We start from the raw sequence: 21,809 nt of genomic DNA on the forward strand, positions 1-21,809 counted from the left end.
GTGGTGCTGCAAAAGCACAGCAGGTCAGACAGCATCCGCGGAGCAGGAGAATCGACTGATGAAGGGCTATTCCTCTGCTCCTCTGATACTGCCTGGCCTGCTGTGCTTTTCCAGCACCGCACTCTCAACTGATCTCCAGCATCCACAGTCCTCACTTTCTCCCAATGGCTGGAAGGCACAAGTCAGGAACTTATAATTGCTGAAGCTTGAGTGGTATAAGGAGCCTCCATGTATAGGAAAATTCCCACTTGGAGCCAGAGAGGAGTCTTCTGAATGAATAAAATTACCTTGCTTCTTTTATGCTTTCCCTTCCCCTAGTTCAGAAATTAGTTCCTTAAGTCTAGACATTTATATCCAATTTCTGTCATATGAAGGCAATCTGGTGGATTCAGGTTAAGAAGGAACTTACACATTTATGAGGTTTACAGCTAGTAAAATGCTTTTCAAGTGTAGTCCGTTGTGATGTAGTGAACACAGTTGAGAGTTTGAGCACAGCGAGGTTCCACAAACAACAAAAAGACAAATAACCAGTTACTCACTTCAAGTCATATTTATGCAGTGACTAACATTGGCAAAGACCAGTGGGCAGAAGGCCCTTGCTCTTCCTCAACTCTTGTTTAATTCATTCAGGAATAGGAGTGTCACTGGCTGGGCCAGCATAGTTGCCCTTGAGACTGCTGCAGTCCACTTTCTGTAGGTTGACCCACAATGCCCTTAGGGAGAGAATTCCAGAATTTTGACCCAGTGACAGTGAAGGAATGGCGATAGATTTCCAAGTCAGGATGGCGAGTGGCTTTGAGGGGAACTTTTAGGTGGCGGCATTCCCACGTTTCTGCAGTCCTTGTCCTTCTAGATGGAAGTAGACCTTTAGTCAATTACTTGCGAGTTCTGGTGGAGAATTTCTCTAGAATGCATTGAGCAAGGTGGAGCAATGAGGAAGGGATACAATGTTCTGCATGGATTAAGCTAAGCTAAGCTGAACATCCTTCTAATCCTATGTTGTCTTGCTAACTACAGTTTGACATCTCTGTGGTTTAGTTACCTTCGATGTCAAATCACGATGAAAGATTCCCTTGGAGTGCAGGTAGCACAGGCCTTTTGCAATGTCCAAAGCCAGCTTAATCCTCACCAACCAAGACAAATACTCATTGCTGCCCAGCACTTGCTCGAGGCTCCCTCCATTAATGTACTGAAGGAAAGAGCAAAAGAAAAAGGCTAAGATTAATGGATATTATTCATAAAAATACCAGTGCGTTTGCAATCTTCTCACATTTATCGGAATCTTACAATGCAATTTAGGTGGACAACGTAGGACAGAGGTAACTCCTGCAAATTGTGGGCAACTGTGTCACAACCTCCCTTCTGCATTGCTTCGTCTTCGCTCTAATAGATACGACTGGGTAAAAGGGAATAAGTCACTTCCAGCCTGTGCTGTTTGCCCCCACATCTGCCTCAACATCATCTCTTTTACATATATAGTACACAGAGGGTCAAAGTGAACACTTCATTCAGGTCTAATATTTTACAAATTAGTGTCTCAGTCTTGGTTGCTATATTCATGCAATGTGCAGCAGTAAAATAGGACACATTCACTCCCATCTGAATGATTTGTGGATTTCTGGATCCACTTCTATAAGCCTACAATATACATTCGGTATTATAAAAAAAAGTCCAAGTTATAATCCTCTTGATGTGTGTGATGCTGCTAGCCGTAATCAGTTTATCTGGCTGCTTATGAAGAGGTGACATTGGCAGAAACGTATCTTTCACATTGATTTGACAGGACAGAAATAATCCTTTAAACCCAATTGGTCTATTTTGGTGGTAATGCTTCACACAAACTTCTACCCACCCAATCTCATCTCACACCTTATGTATATCTTTCTATTACTTTCTACTGCATGCATTTATCGTAATTTCCTTTAAGCATTACAGCACTATTAAGCTCAACCACTCCATGTCAAATTATAGAATGGTGACAGTCCAAAATGAGGTGACCCCATGTCAGTACCCTCTCTTTCTGAATAAATCCCACTCTCCTGGCTTTGCCCCAAATCCGCTCTCTTCAGGTGCTCATTCAGTTCCTTTTAAAGCCACAACTGAATCTGTCTCAAAAACAGAAATTGCTGGAAAAGCTTAGCAGGCCAGGCAGCATGTGTGGAGAGAAATCAGAGTTAACTCAAAACAGAGTTCCGAAGAAATTCTGAGGAAGGATCATTTTACCAGAAACTTTAATTCTGATTTCTTTCCACAGGTGCTGCCAGAGCTGCTGATCTTTTCCAGCAATTTCTGTTTTTGCCTCTGATTTACAGCATCCGCCTCTCTCCCTGTCAGTACATTCCAGATCCTAACCACTTGAGATATAAAAAAAGCTTATCTTCATGCCACTCATTGGCTGTTTTACTATAAAATTTACTCATCCTATAAAATTTCCCACTATCACCCACAGTGTTTTACAACTTCTGTAGTTTGTGCGATCTCACTGCTCACTGGGATAAGAAGGTTCTCTTCAACTTCCTATCAGATTTATTAGCTGGCTTAATATTTGTGATCTATAATTTTGGATTCACCCAGGAGAGAAAACATTTTCTCTATTGTTATGATCCCAGCTGACAGTAATACCCAACAATTCAGATCAGAGTGTGAAACCCGCCTTGATAGATAGTCAGTTTTATTTTTCTGTTGTTTACCATGGAGGTCCCTCACGGAACATAATCACAAGAAGCTGCCAACATAATTTTAAACAAAAGAACATAGTCTATCACACAAAAGAATAAAATGCAATGATGTTACACCAGACAATAATGATTAAATAATCTCAGTTCAAACATTACCAAGAAAAAAACTAATTCCTTTTATCCCAATGTCCATACAGCACTCAAACCTCATTGAAGAGTCACTTATCTCTACACTAAAGCTTCCTGCTCAGTTGACATGACTGCAGTCAGTTTTTTTTCCCGGAAAACTGCAATACCACGGAGCTCGGTCTTTCTATGGAGTCCATACGTAAAGAGCCACCTTAGCTTAGCACCGGACTGCCACTTACACCAGAGTGCTGGAGTTGAGCATCTCAAGGAATTCAGTGGAGGAAGGAGCGAGGTGTTTAGTTACTTGTGCCTAAACAAAGCAGCTAATTGGAAAATTAAATTGGTGAATATTTTTAGTCTTTAATGTAAAAAAGTGAGGTGCTTACTTCTGCTCTTACATCTCTTGATGTTATGATTTTAAAACTTCCTTTAAAATTACTCAAGGACTCTGCTTCAATCACCTTTTCAAGAAGAGAGTTCCAAAGATTCACAGACCTGTCGAGTGCATAGCGAGAGGTTTGGTAGAAGAATGACCCTCATCTTTGAGGAAAGTGGCAGGGGAGTTGTTTAGTGAAAAGGTGGGGGAATTAATTATCAAACCACAGCTGTGTCAAGGCAGGGAATTATTTCCCACTGAAGAGAAGCTGCTCAGTACAGCCTCTCTGACATTCCACAACAGGATGTTCAGGAGAAGCAAGCTTCCCATTTAACTGGAATCTTAACAAACATGCGAGTGATTTACTGGGCCTGCCTGGATGCTGGTTTCAGGAATGACTCACCAAGTAATGAGCCAACAGCAACAAGTCCTGGCAACTCCTAGAACAAGGGCCTGAAAAGGCAATCTCATGAGAGATAGCTAGAGCGAGAGAGAACGAGAGAGGGAGAGAGAGAGAGAGAGAATCTGCTCCCCAACATTCCCACTTGTCAGTGCAAAGCTATTTAATCGTCCAAATAATAGTAACAACTCAATTATAGTAAACCTTTCCGGCAGTGAAACATCCCAAAAGGCCTTCACAGGAGCAACAAACATTTGACACCAAGCCTTATAAGTAGATATTAGATGATCAGATATTTCTGCAGCACTCAACATTTCTTCAGGATGGTGTGTTGTCTCCCCGGTGCCAGAGTCAAGAATGTCACAGAGCAGCTTCAGAACATGTTCCTGGGGTGCAATGAACAGCTAGAATTCATGATCCACTTTGGTACCAATGGCTTAGGTAGGAAAGGGGCATGTAGTCCTTCAATGGGGGTTAAGGGGGTAAGTAGAATATTAGCAAGCAGAACAGCTAATGTGGTAATTACCAGATTACTTCCAGTGCCACATGTAAGCAGTACAGAAATTGGAGGATAAGGAACATGAATGATGAAAGCTGGTGCAGGATAGAAGACTTTCTATTCCTGGGATTGACTATGGAGGAGATGGCACTTGTACAAGCCAGACATGTTGCCTCAGAACAGAAATTCATTACAGGGTATTGTGCTAGTGTCGTTTGGGAAGATTTAAACAAGCTAATTTGGGGTGTGGGAACTAGGAGAGAATATTAGCAAGTAATACTAGGGTGCAGTAAGTGCTGTAGATAGAACAGGAATAGAAAATAGAAAGTTTTTTTTGGGGGGGGGGGAGGAAGTTGGAATAAGGGGGAAAGTAATGAAGTCTAAATTAGGGGTAGACTGCACGATGGGAATGTATGGAGTAAAGTTAATTAAACTGGGGAGTTACACACAGACTATCTTGTGGGATTATGCTGTCCTAGTGATCTTGGAGACCTGTCTTTCAGAAGGGCAGATCTGGGCATTTAAAGAAAGCTAGGGAAGGGGAAATTATGTGCTGTTCTTGATTAAGAGGAGCATTGTGGTACTGGGGAAAGAGGATGTTTCAAATGGACAGAGTCAATTTGGCTTGAACTAACAACTAAGGAGTACGATTACATTGCTGAACACTTGGGATACTTTGCGTCTGTTTTCACCTCCAAGGTAGATGCTGTCCAGGTCACAGTGACAGAAAAGGAATCTCAATCACTAAACAGGTTTAACATTAATAATGAGGCAGTATTGGAAAAGCTATTGGTATTTAAAGTTGATAAAAGCACTGAGACTGGATGAGAAGCTTCCAAGAATATTGAAAGAGGTGAGAGTGGAAATTCCACAGTCACTGGCAATAACCGTTCATTGAAGCATAGAAGACAAAAGCAGGAGTAGGCCATTCAGCCCTTCAAGCCTACTTCACCATTTAGTATGATCATGACTGATCATCGAACTCAGTACCCTGTTCCCACTTTCTCTGCACATCCTCTAATCCTTTTAGGCCTGAGAACTATATCTACATCTTTCTTGAGAGCCTTCAATGTTTTGGCCCTAACAGTTTCCTGTGGCTGAGAGTTCCACAGATCACTACTCTCTAAATGAGATTTCTCCTTATTTCAGTCATAAAAGGCTTACATCTTATGCACAGGCTGTGACCGCTGTGTCTGGACTTCCCAGTCATAGCGTCATTGAGTTTTACAGCATGGAAATAGATTCTTCAATCCAACTTGTCCACAACAATCAGATATCCTACATTAATCTAGTCACGTTTGCCATTATTTGGCCCATGTCCCTCTAAACCTTTCCTATTCATGTACCCATCCTGATGCCTTTCAAATGTTGTAACTGTACCAGCCTCCACCATTCCTTCTGGCAGCTCATTCCATACAAGCTTAACTTCTGTGTGGAAAAAGTTGCCCCTTAGTTCCCTTTTATATTTTTTCCTTCTCACCTTAAACCAATGCCCTCTGGTTCTGGATTCTCCCACACTGGGAAGTATCACCAAGTCTTCAAGAACACTCTTCCTGCCTCTACCCTGTCCAATCCGGTTTGAATTTTAGCGGTTCCAATGCTCTGATTTCTGGAATGGAGCCAGAGGACTGGAGAATTGCAAGCATTACATCTTTGTTCAAAGAAAGCTGTAAAGATCTGCATAGCATACAGTCCAGTCACTTTAACTTTGGTGGTGGGTAAATTTGTAGAAACAATTCTTCGGAATGAATAGTCACATGGAAAAATGTGGCTTGATTTGGACAAGACAGCATGGATTTATTAAAAGAAAGTCATGTCTAATCATTTTTTGGAGATTTTGAAGCAGGATCAGAAAGAGTTGATGATGGAAATGCCGTTGGTGTGATGTACATGGACTTCCAATCAGTACCACACAACAGAATTGTGAGGAAAGTTATAAATCATGGAATAAAAGGGACAGTCATAATGTGGATACAAAATTGGCTGAGGGATTGGAAGCAGAAAATAATGGTTAATGGGCTGGAAGAAAGTTTTTCTGGAGTATCCCAGGGTTCAGTATTGGGACCCTTATTTTTCCTGATAAACATTAATAATCTGGATCTTGGTGTGCAGGGGACAAATAATTTGTTTGTAGTTGACACAAAACTTGGAAGAATTATAAGGTCGACAATGTGGAACTCTAAAAGGAGTTTGACATGTTGGTGGAGAGGATGAAGTTCAATGGAGTGAAGTGTGAGGCGGTACATCTTTGTATAAGAACTTGGAGAGATATTATAAAGGGTACCACTCTAAAGGGTGCACAGGAGCAGAGAGAGGAAGAGAGAGCTGCAAATAAAATACATGCTATTTTAGGCTTCAATAATGTGTGTAGAACACAAGAGCAGGGCAATTACAGTGAACATCTCTCAGACCTGAACTGTGTACAGTTCTGGGCACCACATTATGGGAAGGATGTGAATGCACTGGGGATACTGCAGAAGGGTTTTAACAGAATGAGGATGAGACAATTCAGTTCAGAGGACATACTGGAGAAATTAGAACTGTTTTCATTGGAGAGGAGAAAGATGATGTTCAATAGACGTTTTCAAAATCATGATGGGGGTCTAGATGGACAGAACAGACAGGGAGAAACTAAATCGAGAGTGTGGTGCTGGAAAAGCACAGCAGGTCAGGCAGCATCCAAGGAGCAGCATATTCAACGTTTCAGTCAAAAGCCCTTCATCAGGAAAGAGCCTTCATTCCTGATGAAAAGTCTATCTTCCTGCTTCTCAGTTGCTGCCTGACCTGCTGTGCTTTTCCAGCACCATACTCTGAACTCTAATCTCCAACATTTGCAGTCCTCATTTTTTTCTAGGGAGAAACTGTTCCCACTTTTGTAAAAGAATCAAGAACCAGTGGGTACAGTTTTGAAGGGTCTTGCAGAAGAAGCAAATGGGATACAAGAAATCTTTTTCACTCAATGAGTAGTTAGGGTATGGAATGCACTATCTAGAAATGTGATGAAGGCAGGTTCAATCAAAACACTCAAGGGGATTGGATGATTATTTTTAAAGAAACAATATTCAGGATTAGGGGGAAAAGGCAGAAGATTGGTGATAGACCAATAAGCTCAGAGCTCATGTAGACACGATGGGCCAAATAGCATCCTTCTGCATGATAACAATCCTGTGTTTCCGGTCAAAGATGCAAGCTTAAAGAGCACCTCAAAACACAGGTAGGGAGTTGAGAGCCTGAGAGGTCGGAGGAACCCATTCACAGGGAACTAAAGACATGGTTTCTGATCGAGTAAAACTGAGGATATTTAAGTGGTCAAAATTGGAAGAGTGCAGACATCATCAATGGCTGTGGGGCTAGACGAGGGCAAATAGACTGGGTGGGGGGTAAGGGCATGGAGGGCTTTTAAAACAAGTCAAGCCGGAGGAGAACGAACAGACACAGACAAAAAACTTGGAAGTATTGTAAACGGTGAGGAGGACAGCATCAACTCCAGAAGGACATAGTCAAGTTGGTGGAGTGGGCAATGGCATGTGAGATGCAAAGCAGAGAATTTTATAGGAAAGACAATATAAAATGGGGTACAATTCTAAGTGCAGGATGGGAAGGGTGCAGGAGCAGAGGGATCAGAGTGTATATGTGCATAGATTATTTAAATTGACAGAATAGGTGCAGAGAGCTGTAACTAAAGCATCTATATGAATAAAGCAGCTTTGACTTTAATAGAGTACAAGAGCGAGAAGGTGATGTTGAAATTGTATAAGACACTTGTTAGACCTCAGCTGGAGTATTGTGTACAGTTGGGGTCACCACACTAAAAGAAAGGTTGTGAATGCATTGGAGAGAGTGCAGAAGCAATTTATAAGAATGGCTCCAGGGATCAGAAACTTCAGTGATGAGATTAGACTGAGGAAGTTGAGATTATTCTCCTTGGAGAGAAGAAGGCTGAGAGATCGGATAGGAGGTTTTCAAAAACACAAATGGACTGGATGGATGGAGAGAAGCGGATGCTCCTTTTGAAGGAACAGGAACAAAACAGCATTGATTTAAAATGATGTGCAAAAGAAGCAAGGTTTGTGGGAGGAAAACTTTTATCACACAGTCTGGAGAGTCTGAAATGCACTGCCTGGACAGGTGGTGGAAGCAGGTTCAACTGAGGCATTCAAGAGGGCACTGGACAGATAAAAATAATGCACAAAGAGTAACTAAGTATGTGGAAAAAGCAGGCATTGGCACAAGGTAACAACGTTCATTTAATAAGCTGGTGCAAGAATGATGGTCAAATGACCTCCTTCAGCACCATAACACTTCTGCGGTTCTGAGAAAGTCTTTTGAGACTGCACAAGCAGCATGCAACATGATGGGGAATTAATCTGAGCTGGAAGTAAAATATCCCACAGCTAGCTCAGGACGAAGAGGGGTTTTGGTTTGGGTCTCCTTGCCAACTTGAAAGGTCCAATATATCTCACACTCCCACCCAAACAGAAAGACAAAGCAAAATCAAGAGGCAATATATTTCTAGGAGATTCTTAGGACCCAATAACACATGCTTAATTATACTTGGTGTTATTAGCAGATTAGCAATTTTCATTTTAACTGCTTGATTAAATCCAAAGCTCTCCTTCCTGTCACTATTTTTATCAGCTGCCCAGGGAGTAGTACATAAAACAGCCAGCAACACAGAACAAGAGACACTGAGCAACAGAATAAGGTAGCACAAGGATAACTGGCTTTTAGAGAGACAGGGAAAACATCTCTCGTTGTAGATGGGAAGGGGTGAGTAAACACAGATGTACGGACACTGCTGGAAAATGTGTGGAGAGAAACAAGAATGAGAAAGAGTGCAGGGGAAAGCCAACAGGAATCATACACATGTTGCAGGCTTGTGCACATTGAAGCAGAGCTGTGGTGGTCTTTAACATGAACCCAGGAGGGCAAACAGGTCTTCCTTTAAACATTTCATCTGAAAGATGGCACCACTGACACTGCAGGACTACCTCAGGGGTGTCAGCATATATTTTGTGTTCCAGTCTCTGCCAAACCCATATGTTTCTGGCTTAGAGGTGAATGTGTCAACTGAGCCACTGTGGACACCCACAGTACAACCACTCAAATGTGGGGAAAAGAGCTTCATGGGTTAATTAGCACAGACAGTAAAGCTTGTGCCAGAGGAAGAGAAACAGAAAGAACTGCAACTTGTTCTACAAAAACAACTCTGTGCTGAACAACTAGCTGAACAGGACAGCGAGCTGGTGTACAAGGAATGGTATTCCCAGACGTAATAGATCCTTGAACCTACAACCTTCTGACTCAGAGAGCTACCCACAGAGACTATGATTAATATCTGAAAGGCGAAGGAGTAAATCATTGGCATAGTTACCAGTGGTGGGAGTAAGAGAGGGGAAAATAGAGAGAGTGAGTGATCAATGACACTAATTGTTGGGGAAGGGGTTGTAGCCAGTGAGGGTTAGATGGAGAATGTGTTGATGTGGGTTTTGACAGTTCACATACCATCACTGAACCCGCTGAGAGCACTGCACTGACAAATATAAAGCTGAACATGAAGCCAGGAGAGCACCACTCAATGACATGTTCTTCAGTACAATCTCCTCAGTCTCAGGTGCTGAGTAATTCTTACAATAAAGGGATGAGCCCGGGACTGTGTTGCTTAGCAACCAAGAGTCCAGCAGGAATTTGCTTTATTTGTCCCAGGCTGACAAATAGCTCCGACCCCAATCACAATGACATAATAGACCTACCACAAAGAGGGAATTTCACCTTCTTGACCTTTCAGGAACTAAAGAGTGTTCGGATTTAAAGGAAACACAGTCAGGTTTCAAACCCCTGGCTATTCACAGATTGCCCCATTCCATACTCCCACTTCACCAATTCTTCTGTGAATTTTGTACATGCCAATGTTTAGTATATCTATTCCAAATGGAACACATTCCACTTTAATCACTGTATTCAAACAACACAAGGTCTGATACAGCATGGGGTTAGATATAAGAGTAAAGTTCTCTCTACACTTTTCCCATCAAACACTCCCAGGTCAGGGACAGCATAGGATTAGACAGAGTGTAAAACTCCTCTACACTGTCTGCATCAAATGCTCCCATGATTAGATAGAGAGTAAAGCTTTCTCTACACTCCATCAAAACACTCCCAGGGCCTCTCACTGTTTCGCAGTTCTAGTCCTATCACGTGCTCTAAGAATGAAAGAGACATAAGGATTCAAAGTGCTTAAATTTAGTTCCTACTGTGTAAACATTTGTCATTTGCCCAGTGTCTTAAGGCTGCGTTTTCACTAAAACTATCTCAGGTTCTACGAAAATGTCTAGTTTAACAGTTCTCTCTGGCAGCATAGTGAAGTAGTGCCAAACTTACTTAAAGTATTAGTCAAGGTTAAACTGTCAATGGAATGTTAGTTAGAACAGGCTTGGAGTTAAAATGCCCAGGTCAAAAAGCCAGTATTATAACAACGACGTTGAGGCACGCAGTACAAAACAGGATCCCTTCATTCAAAGCATAAACTGATCAGTAAACACTGAACATTCTGGGGCCCATTTCTCTCAAAGTAACTGAGGTGATCTGACAGTCTTTAAGATTATGAAACCTTTGGATTAGGCTGGATAGGGAGAAGATGTTTTCATTTAGAAGACTAGAACCAGGTGTCATAAACAGAAGATCAGTTAGTAATAAATCCATCTACCCTTCTCCCTCACCTCTGATGGTCTGCCTTCAATAAATTATTCAGTGGGAGAATGCAGGGTGGGTTACTGGTGGTGATTAACATGAGAATAAAATATTGCAGGTGATTTGGTGATTGGGGAGAAAATGTTGAGTGTTAAGAGCACGTCTCGGTATAGAAATAAAAAAGAAAAATAAAAGCCCAACCCGGAGGGGTCTTAGGGTGCGGTGATACTGTCCCTACCTCGGACCAGAACGCCTGGGTTCAACTCCCACCTGCAATTAAGGTCTCTGAATCAGTTGATTAGAAAATATCTAGTTACCTACATAAGAAAAAATAAATCCAATCAGGGGCCCTTGTGGTGCTGTGGTAGTGTCCCTATCTTTGGATGAGACAGCCTGGGTTCAAGTCCAAGCTGCTCCAGAGCTATGTCATTACAGTACAATAAAACAAAAAAAAACTGCGAGTGTTAGAGATCTGAAACAAAACCAAATTGCTAGAGACATTTCACAGGTCTGGTAAGCATCTGCCGAGAGAAAGCAGAGTTAACATTTTCAGTCCAGTTCTGAAGAAGGGTCATTGGACTTGAAACAGTGACTCTGCTTTCTCCCCATTACAGTTGCTAAACTTGCTGAGTTTCTCCAGCATTCTCTGTTCCTGCGTCATAACAGGTTGTTCAAAAATGAAATCCAGTCTGGGAGGATGGTAGCCACAGGAGGCGACCAGACTCACAGATGTAGCGATTGGCAGGGGCCTGAGCTGGATGTTGCTCCAGGAACTCAGTCAGCAGGGAGTGCTGGAGGTCCAGCTGCAGGTTTGGCTCTCGATAGTAATTGGAACGAGGTCAGTCAGGTGGATGTCACAGAATACAAGTTCCCCGACTGGTGCTGTTAACGTGGTGCAATCAGAGAGCCCTGACTGACAGATATAAACAGGAGTGACAGAGATTCTGTTCACTCAGAGCTGGCTCTGAGGGACCTGAAGAAAGTCAAGGACTTTCCAAATGTAAATAAAGGGTGACTTGGTGATTGGATACCAGCCCCTCTGGAGTTATTTTATTCTCCACTGCCTGAAAACAGATCCAACATTAGGCACCAGTTGGAGGATTCTCAGGTGTACAGTGGGATCCCATCCAGGTGTACCTCTGCTCAGGTGAAATTTCACATCAGCTCAGGTTCCTGAACCTCCCTCTGGAGCCCATAACCCGAGCCACTTCCTAGAGCTGCCCCCTGCCTGGCGCAGAGGTGCTTCTTGGACAGGTTGTTTCTGTATACCATCTACTTCAACCCCTTCAGCCGCCATCTGGACCCCTTGGCATACACAGCAGGCAGAGAAGGTCCTCAGTAGAGAGCTCTCTATGCAGGTGTTCGTCCAATTTCCACATGGGACCTTGGATGGAGGGTGTAGCACACATCAGTCCTGTGTAAACATAAGCTGAGGTAGTTCACAGATTGCCAGCTGGGGTGGGTGGGAAAACAATCAGGAAAGAGAGGGGGAGGGGAAAACACAGGTCAGAGAGATGGAAGAGGATGAGGAAGTGAACAACAGTGAGAGAGAATGAGTGTGGAAGGAGAAAGATGGGAAGGATGCTGGGGAGGCAGCAGAGAGAAAGGATGAGGGAGGGAAAAGGAGACACAAAGAGAGAGGACAATGCAGGGTTATTTAGGTCAAAGCGTGTAAAGATCAGAACAACGAAGATTCTCCATAGTTTAGAGGAATGAAAGAAAGACCACTTAAGACTGTGGTGAGGAGGAATTTCTTCACTAGAGGACTGGGAATCCTTGTAATTTTCTACTGCAGAGGGCTATGGAAACTCAGTCATTGAGTATGTTCAAGACAGAGATTAATAGATTTATAGATGTTAAAGACATCAGGAGGTCAGGTATAGAGTTGATAGTGAACAAGCCATTATTCACGTGGTCACATGAGAGAACACAATCCACCTGTCAGAACACAGAGCCTGACCTGTGCTGTACTGTTCTTCAGCCCACAATGTTGTGCCAAGCATTTTATCTTAATCTAAGATCAAACTAACCTACACACCCCTCAATTTACTGTCATCCATATGCTTGTCTAGCAGTCGCTTAAAATGTCCCTAATGTCTCCGATTCTTCTACCACCACTGGCAGTGCATTCCACACACCCACCACCATCTGCATAAAGAAACTACTTCTGACATCTCCCCTATACCTTCCTCCAATCACCTTAAAATCGTGACCCCTTGTGACAGCCATTTAAGCCCTGGGAAAAGTCTCTGGCTATCTCTCCATCTATGCCTCATTATCTTGTACACCTCTATCAAGTCACCTCTCTTTCTTCTTCTCATCAGTATGAAAAGCCCTAACTCACTCAACCTCCCTTCATAAGAGAAGCCCTTGTAACAACAGGAATGGCACTTACCTCTGTCAGAGCATGTAATTGGCCTTCATGAACACAGACACCCATGAACCTGCCAAGAGAATCAGACACCAATTAGCTAGTGTCATAAACATCTCAGGATGAGACAGACAGTCAGTCAGTCATCACTCTCTAAATACTGCGTTTAGGAATTAGCTTCTCAGTCTGAAGCATTGGCAGATTATTTAAGAATTCATCTCCTGGCTCAAAAACAGGCCATGACTTCTTCTATAGTCAGTCAGATAATTCTGGACACAGAATTGGTTGGCCCATAGAAGAAGGCAGCACAGTGGCACAGTGGTTAGCACTGCTGCCTCACAGCGCCAGAGACCCGGGTTCAATTCCCACCTCAGGCACCAGGTTTCCTCCGGGTGCTCCGGTTTCCTCCCACAGTGCAGGTTAGGTGAATTGGCCACGCTAAATTGCCCATAATGTTAGGTGGAGGGGTAAACGTAGGGGAATGGGTCTGGGTGGGTTGCTCTTCGGAGGGTTGGTGTGGACTTGTTGAGCTGAATGGCCTGTTTCCACACTAAGTAATCTAAGACTGAGGGTGGTGGTAGATGGAAAGTATTCAGTGACCAGTGGTGTTCCGCAGAGATCTGTTCTGGGACTCTGTTCTTTGTGAGATTCTTATAAATGACTTTGCTGAGGAAGTGGAAGAGTAGGTTAGTAAATTTGCTGATGACATGAAGGCTGGTGGAGTTGTGGATAGTATGGAGGGCTTTTGTAGCCTGCAACAGGACATTGACAGGATGCAGAACTGGGCTGAGTAAGTGACAGATGGAGTTCAACCTGGAAAAGTGTGAAGTCATTCACTCTGGAAGGTTGAATTTGAACGCAGGATACATGGTTAAAGGCAGGATTAAAGGCAGTGTGGAGAAACAGAGGGATCTTGGGGTCCATGTCCATAGATCCCTTAAAGTTGCTACCCAGGTTGATTGTTGTTGAGAAAGCGTACTGTGTGTTGTCTTTCATTAGCAGGGGGATTGAGTTTAAGAGCAGTGAGGTTTTGCTGCAGCGCTATAGAGTCCTGGCTCAACCACACTTGGAATATTGTGTCCAGTTATAGTCATCACATTACAGGAAAAGATGTGGAAGCTTTAGAGAGAGATTTCAGAGGAGATTTACCAGGATGCTGCCTGGACTGGACGGTAAGTCTTAAGAAGAAAGATTGAGGGAGCTAGGGCTTTTCTCATTGGACCGAAGAAGGATGAGAGGTGACTTGACAGAGGTGTACAAGATGTTTAGAGGCAGAGACAGAGTGGATAGCCAGAGACATTTTCCCAGGGTGGAAAGGTCTATCATGAGGGGGCATAATTTTAAGGTAATTGGAGGAAGGTTTTTGGGGAGATGTCAGAGGTAGGTTCTTCACTCAGAGTGGTTGGTACATAGAATGCACTGCCAATAGTGGTAGTAGAGTCAGATACATTAGGGATATTTATGCAACTCCTGGACAGGCACATGGATGATAGGACAACGAAGGGTATGTAGTTTAGTCTGACCTTCGAGTAGGATAAAAGGCTGGCACAACTTTGGAGGGCCAAAGGGCCTGTAATGTGCTGTACTGTTCTATATTCTGTGTTCTATGTGGCCAGGACAAGAGATCCATAATTTCATGCAAGGACATCCTAAATTGTCAACTCCAAATGGGACCAATAAGTTGATCTGAAACAAAATGCTCCCTTTCCAATGAAGACCCTGAAGTCAGAAAAAAGTCGTTAAATCTTAAAAAAAATTAGAAATGAACAATGAGGTTCATTGAGACAGATTTAAAAAAAACCAAATACTTGATTTCATGTGTCCAGAACCTTAGTTGAGCAACACTTGGAGTTATGGGGAACAATATTGGTCTGCAGGTTATGAAAAGGATCTAGCACAATAGGTGGGTAACAGTGTCAGTTAGAAAATGGCAGTTAGAAAAATATCTCCAGCAGCACTGGGAAAAGTGAAGTGAAAACAACATGTACACAGATCCTGCGAGAGCTAAGCAGTTATAGCTATCAGAATCAACTTATCAGTCTGGGCTCTATTCTCCAGAGAACTGAAAGCTGAATTCTTCCATAGGACCTTGGAGTCGCTGTCAATGCCACCATTTGTTGGTCATCCCTAACTGCCTTGAACTGAGTGGCTTGCCAGGGCATTACAGAACGTAGTTAAGAGTCACTCACATTGCTGTGTGCCTGGAGTCATATAAAAGCTTTAGAAAATAGTAACAGAAGTCGGCCATTCAGCCCATTGAGTCTGCTCCCACATTCAACATGATCATGACTGATCATCTAAATTCAGTACACCATTCCCACTTTCTCTCCTATATCCTTTGATCCTTTTAGGCCGAAGAATTATATCTAACTCCTTCTTTGTAATTTTCGATGTTTTGGCCTGATTGCAGAGGGTGGTGTTCCCACGTCTCTGCTAGCATTGTCCTTTGAGGTAGAAGTGTTCATGGGTTTGGAAGGAGCTGTCAAAGGATTATTAGTAAATTCCTGAACAGTTGAAGTGAAATCATAGCTGGCCATTTGGTCCATTGCATCTATACCAACCCTCTGAAGAGCATCCCACCCAGATCCATCCTGTCCCTGGAATCCTGCATTTCCCATGCCATTCCACCTAACCTGCATATCTTTGGATAGGAAGCCCACACATACATGGGAAGAATGTGCAAACCCCACACAGAAGGTTGCCTGAGGGGGTAAATCGAACCTGGGTCCCTGGCGTTTTGAGGCAGCAGTGCTAACCACTGCCACCAAATGGTATCAACACGTCTAATGGGAAGGGAGACCAGCCACTGAGGAAGACAGGGGAATGCTGAAGATTTTGATGAGGAAAGATGGGAAAAGACTTGAGCAGAGCATAAACACACGTATTGTTTTAGGGATGACCTGATTAGAAATAGAAACAGCAGCCTCACTGCATTTGAGATGAAAAACAGAAGAAATTCTAATTGTGGCATCACTGGTAGGCCATGAGTTTAACAACGTAGAGAGGTTTCCTTATCTCCAACATTAGGGAGTTATATGAGGAAGTAGGGGACTGCAAAAAAATTAAGATAACAAGAGTTGAGTGAAACAGTTAGAAACTTCCCTAAACTTAAGTGACATTAGCAGAAAGGAAGTGAATAGCTATTTTTAAGTTTTATTTTTGTTTTATTCTTAGGATGAGAGCATCGTTTGCTGGGTCAGCACTTATTGCCTGCCCCTAGTTACCCTTACAGAGGTGGTGGTAAGCTGGCTTCTTGAACCACTGCAGTCCATGTGTTGTAGGTAGACCCAAGGTTACGGATTGTCTCTCTCCCTAATGAGAGAGCAAGCCTACGAGAGAGTTTAACCTAAAGTCATTGTGCCTCACATGAGGCAAGAGATTGAGAAGGAGGGACCTTCATGGTAACTAGACAAAATTGAGGACTGCAGATTCTGGAAATCAGAGTCTGGATTACAATAGTGCTGGTAAAGCACAGCGGGTCAGGCAGATAAATGGTATTTATCTCTCCACCCTGGAAGCTCCCTGCCTTCAATCCTGATGAAGGGCTTTTGCCCAAAACGTCGATTTTCCTACTTCTCAGATGCTGCCTGACCCGCTGTGCTTTTCCAGCACCACTCTGACCTAGATCTTTGTAGTAACCTCAGCTGGTGTCCATCTTGATGATTTGATGTGCATTTTGATCTTACTTACAAGTTTATTCACAAAGTTTATCTTCTCTCTTGTTAATATTTTTTTGATCATCTTTTGGTTTTTGAAACTTTTCCAACTCTCTGGTTTACCACTAGCCTTTGCCACATCACACTTTTTCTTTCAGTATGTTGTTATCCTTAACTTTCCTGTTTAATCATGGTTGGTTTACCTCAATCCTAGAATCCTTCTTCCTCACAGATATGTCTTTGCTGTAAGCCATGAACTTAAAAACCATTGTTCCTCAACCACTTTTGCTGCTAAAGTCCTTTCCCAGTTCACTCCAGCTAGTTCAGCCCTCATTCCTTTGTAATTGCCCTTATTTAAGTTTAGCTCAGTTGTTTCCAACACAAGTTCTTCCCTCACAAACTGAATGCTAAATTCTACCATGTTATGGTCACTGTTTCCTAAGTGATCTTTCAGTCTGACATAAATTTATAAAACATACATCACCAGATCCAAAAATAGCCCAATCCCTGGCTGGATCCACAGTATATTGTTCTCAGAAACTGTCTCAAATACACTTCATGAATTCTTCCTCACGGTTTCCTCTATCAACCTGACTGTCCAACCAAATGAAGTTTAATGTCACCCATGATGACAGTGCTGCATTTTTTACATGCTCATACAACCTTCTGATCTATTCTCTGTCCAAACATATAGATACTCTCCTTGGTGTCTTTTTGCCGTAGTTATTTCTTACTTCCACCCATATGGATTAGACATTTGCTGATCCAAGATAATTTCCTGTATTTGCATTTATTCCTTCCTGTGCGAACAAAGCTGCCTCCCCTTTCCACCTATCCTTTCAAAAAGTTGACAATAGCAGCAGCAAGTCCTATCTCGAAGATGCCTGCAGAAATTTACCAAGTCTCCTCAGACAGCACCTTCCAAATCCACAACGACTCCCATTTAGAATGCTAAAGACAGTAGATATATGGGAGCACCACTCCCTGCAAGTTCCCCTCCAATCCACTCACCATCCTGACTGGGAATTTTATCACCATTCCTTAGTGTTGCTAGGTCAATTCCTGCCCAAGAGCATTAACCTGGGCCTCTGGATTGTTAGTTCAATGACATCGAGCCACCATGCAGCATAATGGTTAGCACTGCTGCCTCAACACCAAGGACTCAGGTTTGATTCCACCCTTGTCTGTGTGGAGCTTACACACCCTCCCAGTGTCTGCGTGGGTTTCGTCCAAGTGTTCTGGTTTCCTCCCACAGGTGAAAGATGTGCAGGTTATGTGCATTGGCCATGCTAAATTGCTCATATTATCCAGGGATGTGCATGGGAAAAGCAAGGTTACAGGGATGTTGGTCTGAGTGGGATGCTGTTCAGAGGGTTGGCTGGACTCAATGGGCCAAATGGCCTGCTTCCACACTGTGGGGATTCCATAGTCACTAAATGCCACTGTGTCCCCTGTGCATTCTTTTCCTATTGAATAGATTATAATCTAAAAAGTGGAAGAACTGCAGATGCTGTAAATCAGAGATCTACCCAGCTCTCTGCAAGAGCAACTCTTCTGGCCCCATTCACCCTGCAAATCTCCTTACAGATAACTACCAAATCTTTCAGAACTGAAGATCGATTTAAATCCGCCTCCACCACATGCAGCAGATTCCAAATTCTAATGAGTTGGCTGATCAGCCATGATCACATCGAATGGTGGAGCATGCCAGAGGGGCCAAATGGCCTACTCCTTCCCCTATTTTCTATGCTTTACCTGAGAGGGTGGGTGGGTGAGAATTTATCTGAAAGGTGGAGTGTGTGACAGTGCTGCACCCCTTCATTACTGCTCCAGGAACATCAGCCCGGATTGTGGGCTTGGGTTTCCAGAACCATCCGTCACAATGCGAGAGAGCAGCTCACATAGCTTCAGCGCATGGTCGAGTTAGCACCTGTTCTACCCTTCACAACCATCTGCACTTAGATCGAGAAGGCTCTGACAGGGCTCAGCGTCTGGCAATTTAAATCACTTTGTATGTTTTATAAACTGCAGTGGGACATCGGAGCTCTACAACGAGGATTTAATTACACTCACAGCCTGCTTCTGGCTAGGGTGTAAAGGCTGACCACATCTCCACAATGTAATGTTGCTGTAGAGCCACACAGAGGAGCGGTACATGCTGGTAAATAATATACGTCCCTATAGCACAGCCCTGTGTCTGAAGAACACAATGGAGAAGAGTCACATCAGAAGCAAAACATTAACTTTGTTTCTCTTTCAACAGATGTTGCCAGACCTGCTGAGTTTCTCCAGCGCACTTTTTATTTCAGGATAGCTGTACTGTCCGTAAGTTTAAAACATGAGAGTGGACCAAATTACTCCAATTATCAACAAGTTGCCACCTCTCATCAAAACAGTAGAGGGAAAATATTGATTTCAGCTTTTAGAATTAATAACCCTTGCCTAGAGACTGGAGATTGTTTTACAAAATCTCATCGCACCTCCAGCCTCATTGAATATAACTTCTTTCTCCTGACAAGTCCAAACTGCTCCTTCACTGCAGTACTGAGGGAGCACTACACTGCCAGAGGCACAGCCTTTCAGATGGACAAGAGATCACTTTCCCTCAAACATCCCTGCCTCCCCCCAACCCCCACCCACCTGAGGTAGCCTCGAAGGAAGCCATGGTGCTTTTTTTGAAGCCAGACAGTGAAGATTACACCTTATCCAATATCAGTGAATAAAGATATTATCTGGTGGTTTATTCTGGCAGATTGTGGTATCTTGCTGTGTGGAAATTGGCTGCATTACATTTCAAAATGCCACAATCGCAATGACTGCTTGGAACAAACTCTGAGCTGAACGGCCTACTTCTGCTCCTGCCTCATGGTCTTATGGTAAATGCAGTTTGTTGCATATATGGCTCAGAGATGTCTGGAAGATATGTCGGCACTATTAGAATGCAGGTCCTTTCTTTGTCTTTTACATTAAACAGTCAGGATTTTCAAAGCACAGATTAAGAACCTTCGGCCTATTGTGTCCGTGCTGGTCAAACATCCATCTATTTCAATCCCATTTTCCAGCACATGGCCCCTAATCTTATATGCAAAGATTTTTAAAGTCTTCATTAAAAATCTTGAAGGTTCCCACCTCTACCAAACATTTAGCCAGCGAGTTCCAGATACCCACCACTCTACATAGGATGACTTTTTTTCAAATTCCCTCTGTACCTCCAACTCCTGTGCCCTCTAGTAACTGACCCCTCTATTAAAAAGGGGAAATGCTTCTCCATTTCTACCCTGTCTTTGCCCCTCAGAATTTTGTACACTTCAATCATATTCCCCCGCAGCCTTTCCTCCCCCAAAGAAAGCAACCTCAGACATGTCAGTTCTGAGGAAAGGTCACTGGACACAAAATGCTAACTGATTTCACCCCCATAGATGCTGCCAGACCCGCTGAGCTTTTCCAGTAATTTCTAGTTTTGTTTCTGATTTCCAGTGTCTGCAGTTCTGTGTGTTTTTTTTAAAAACCCAGATTAATCTCGTCTCTCATCTCCTTCATTACTTCCATGATTTTTCTTCAGCCTTGCAGATTGGCTCCACGTGCCCTTTCCACTCCCTGCCTCTGGAAACAACAGCTTGCTGTGGAATTATGGTTTGTCAGAATTCAGGACGATGTGTGTTCAAGTCCCCCTTCAGGATGTGAGGATGAATATCAAATTTTCCCTCCATTGAGGGAGTGCTGCACTGTCAGAAGTGGTGTGGTTTTAGGGATGGGTGGGCGGTGAATGAGACTCCAAATTCAGCCCAAACTGTCCCATCAGTTAGACGGTGGGGTGGCACAGAGGCTCAGTGGTTAGTACTGCTGCCTCACAGCTCCAGGGACAAAGGTTCAATTCCTGCCTCAGGAGACGGCTCGTGTGGAGCTTGCACATTCTCCCCACGTGAGTTTCCTCTGGGTGCACCAGTTTCCTCCCACAATCCAAAGATGTGCAGGTCAGGTGAATTGGTCATGATAAATTGCCTACAGTATTAGGTGCATTAGTCAGGGGTAAGTAGGGGAATGGATCTGGGTGGGTTACTCTTCGGAGGGTTGGTGTGGACATGTTGAGCCGAAGGGCCTGTTGCCACACTGTACACATTCTAACCTAAAAGAATAAGTAACAGTTCAGCATTGGAACAGGCTCTTCAGCCCACCAAGACTGCACTGACACACGACACCATTCTGAACTAAACCTTTTGCCTCTATGTCGTATGTATCCTTATTTATGCATTTGTCAAGATACCTCTTAAATGTTGTTATTGTATCCTCCTTCACCATCCCCTCTGGCAGTGCATTCCAAACATTTGCTACTCTCAATGTAAAAAAAAACCCCTGCCTGTCACATTGCCTTTAAAAACTTATCCTCTTCTCCGTTGAACCCATGTCCCCTGGTAATTGGTATTTGCACTCTTGGAAACAAAAAGACTCCAACTACCCTTTCTATCCAGGCCTCATAATTTTGTAAACTTCTATCAGGTCACCCCTCAGCCTCTGACGTTCAAGTGAAAACAAACCAAGTTTGTTCAATCTCTCCTCATAGCCAATACCAGGCTATGAGGAGAGATTGTTTCTATACCCTCTCCAAAGCTTCCACACCCTTGTGGCGAATAGAACTGTCTGACCTGCTTGCTCCTGGCCCACATCCGTCCAAACCTTTCCTTTTCATGCACTTATCGAAGTGTCTTTTCAATGCTGTAATTATACCCACATCCACCACTTCCTCAGAACCGTCATTCCACACACAAACCACCTTGTATTTACTCCTTATGCCTTTTTTAAAACCTCTCTCTACTCACCTTAAAAACGTGGTACCTAGTCTCGAAATCCCCCATCCTAGGGAAAAGATACCTTACATTAAACCTATCTATACCTCTCATGATTTTATAAACCTCAATAAGGTCACCTCTCAACCTCCTGCTCCAGTGAAAAAAGTTCCAGCCTTTATTGATAACTTAAATCTTTAGTGGGCAACATCCTGAACTCTCTCCA

General features: G+C 43.2%; 1 protein-coding gene across 1 annotated transcript in view; it reads right to left on the reverse strand.

Annotated features, from left to right (window-relative positions):
* Positions 1–21,809, reverse strand: part of LOC132821743 (dual specificity testis-specific protein kinase 1-like) — a 131,299-nt gene that overhangs the window by 62,453 nt on the left and 47,037 nt on the right. The window contains exons 3-4 of the mRNA XM_060834468.1: positions 13,168–13,216; positions 1,043–1,189 (exon numbers count right to left, since the gene is read on the reverse strand). Coding sequence (XP_060690451.1) covers positions 1,043–1,189; positions 13,168–13,216 — 196 coding nt within the window. The remainder of the gene's footprint in view (positions 1–1,042; positions 1,190–13,167; positions 13,217–21,809) is intronic.

Source organism: Hemiscyllium ocellatum, chromosome 2, assembly GCF_020745735.1.
Source record: "Hemiscyllium ocellatum isolate sHemOce1 chromosome 2, sHemOce1.pat.X.cur, whole genome shotgun sequence".
Lineage (NCBI taxonomy): Eukaryota > Metazoa > Chordata > Chondrichthyes > Orectolobiformes > Hemiscylliidae > Hemiscyllium > Hemiscyllium ocellatum.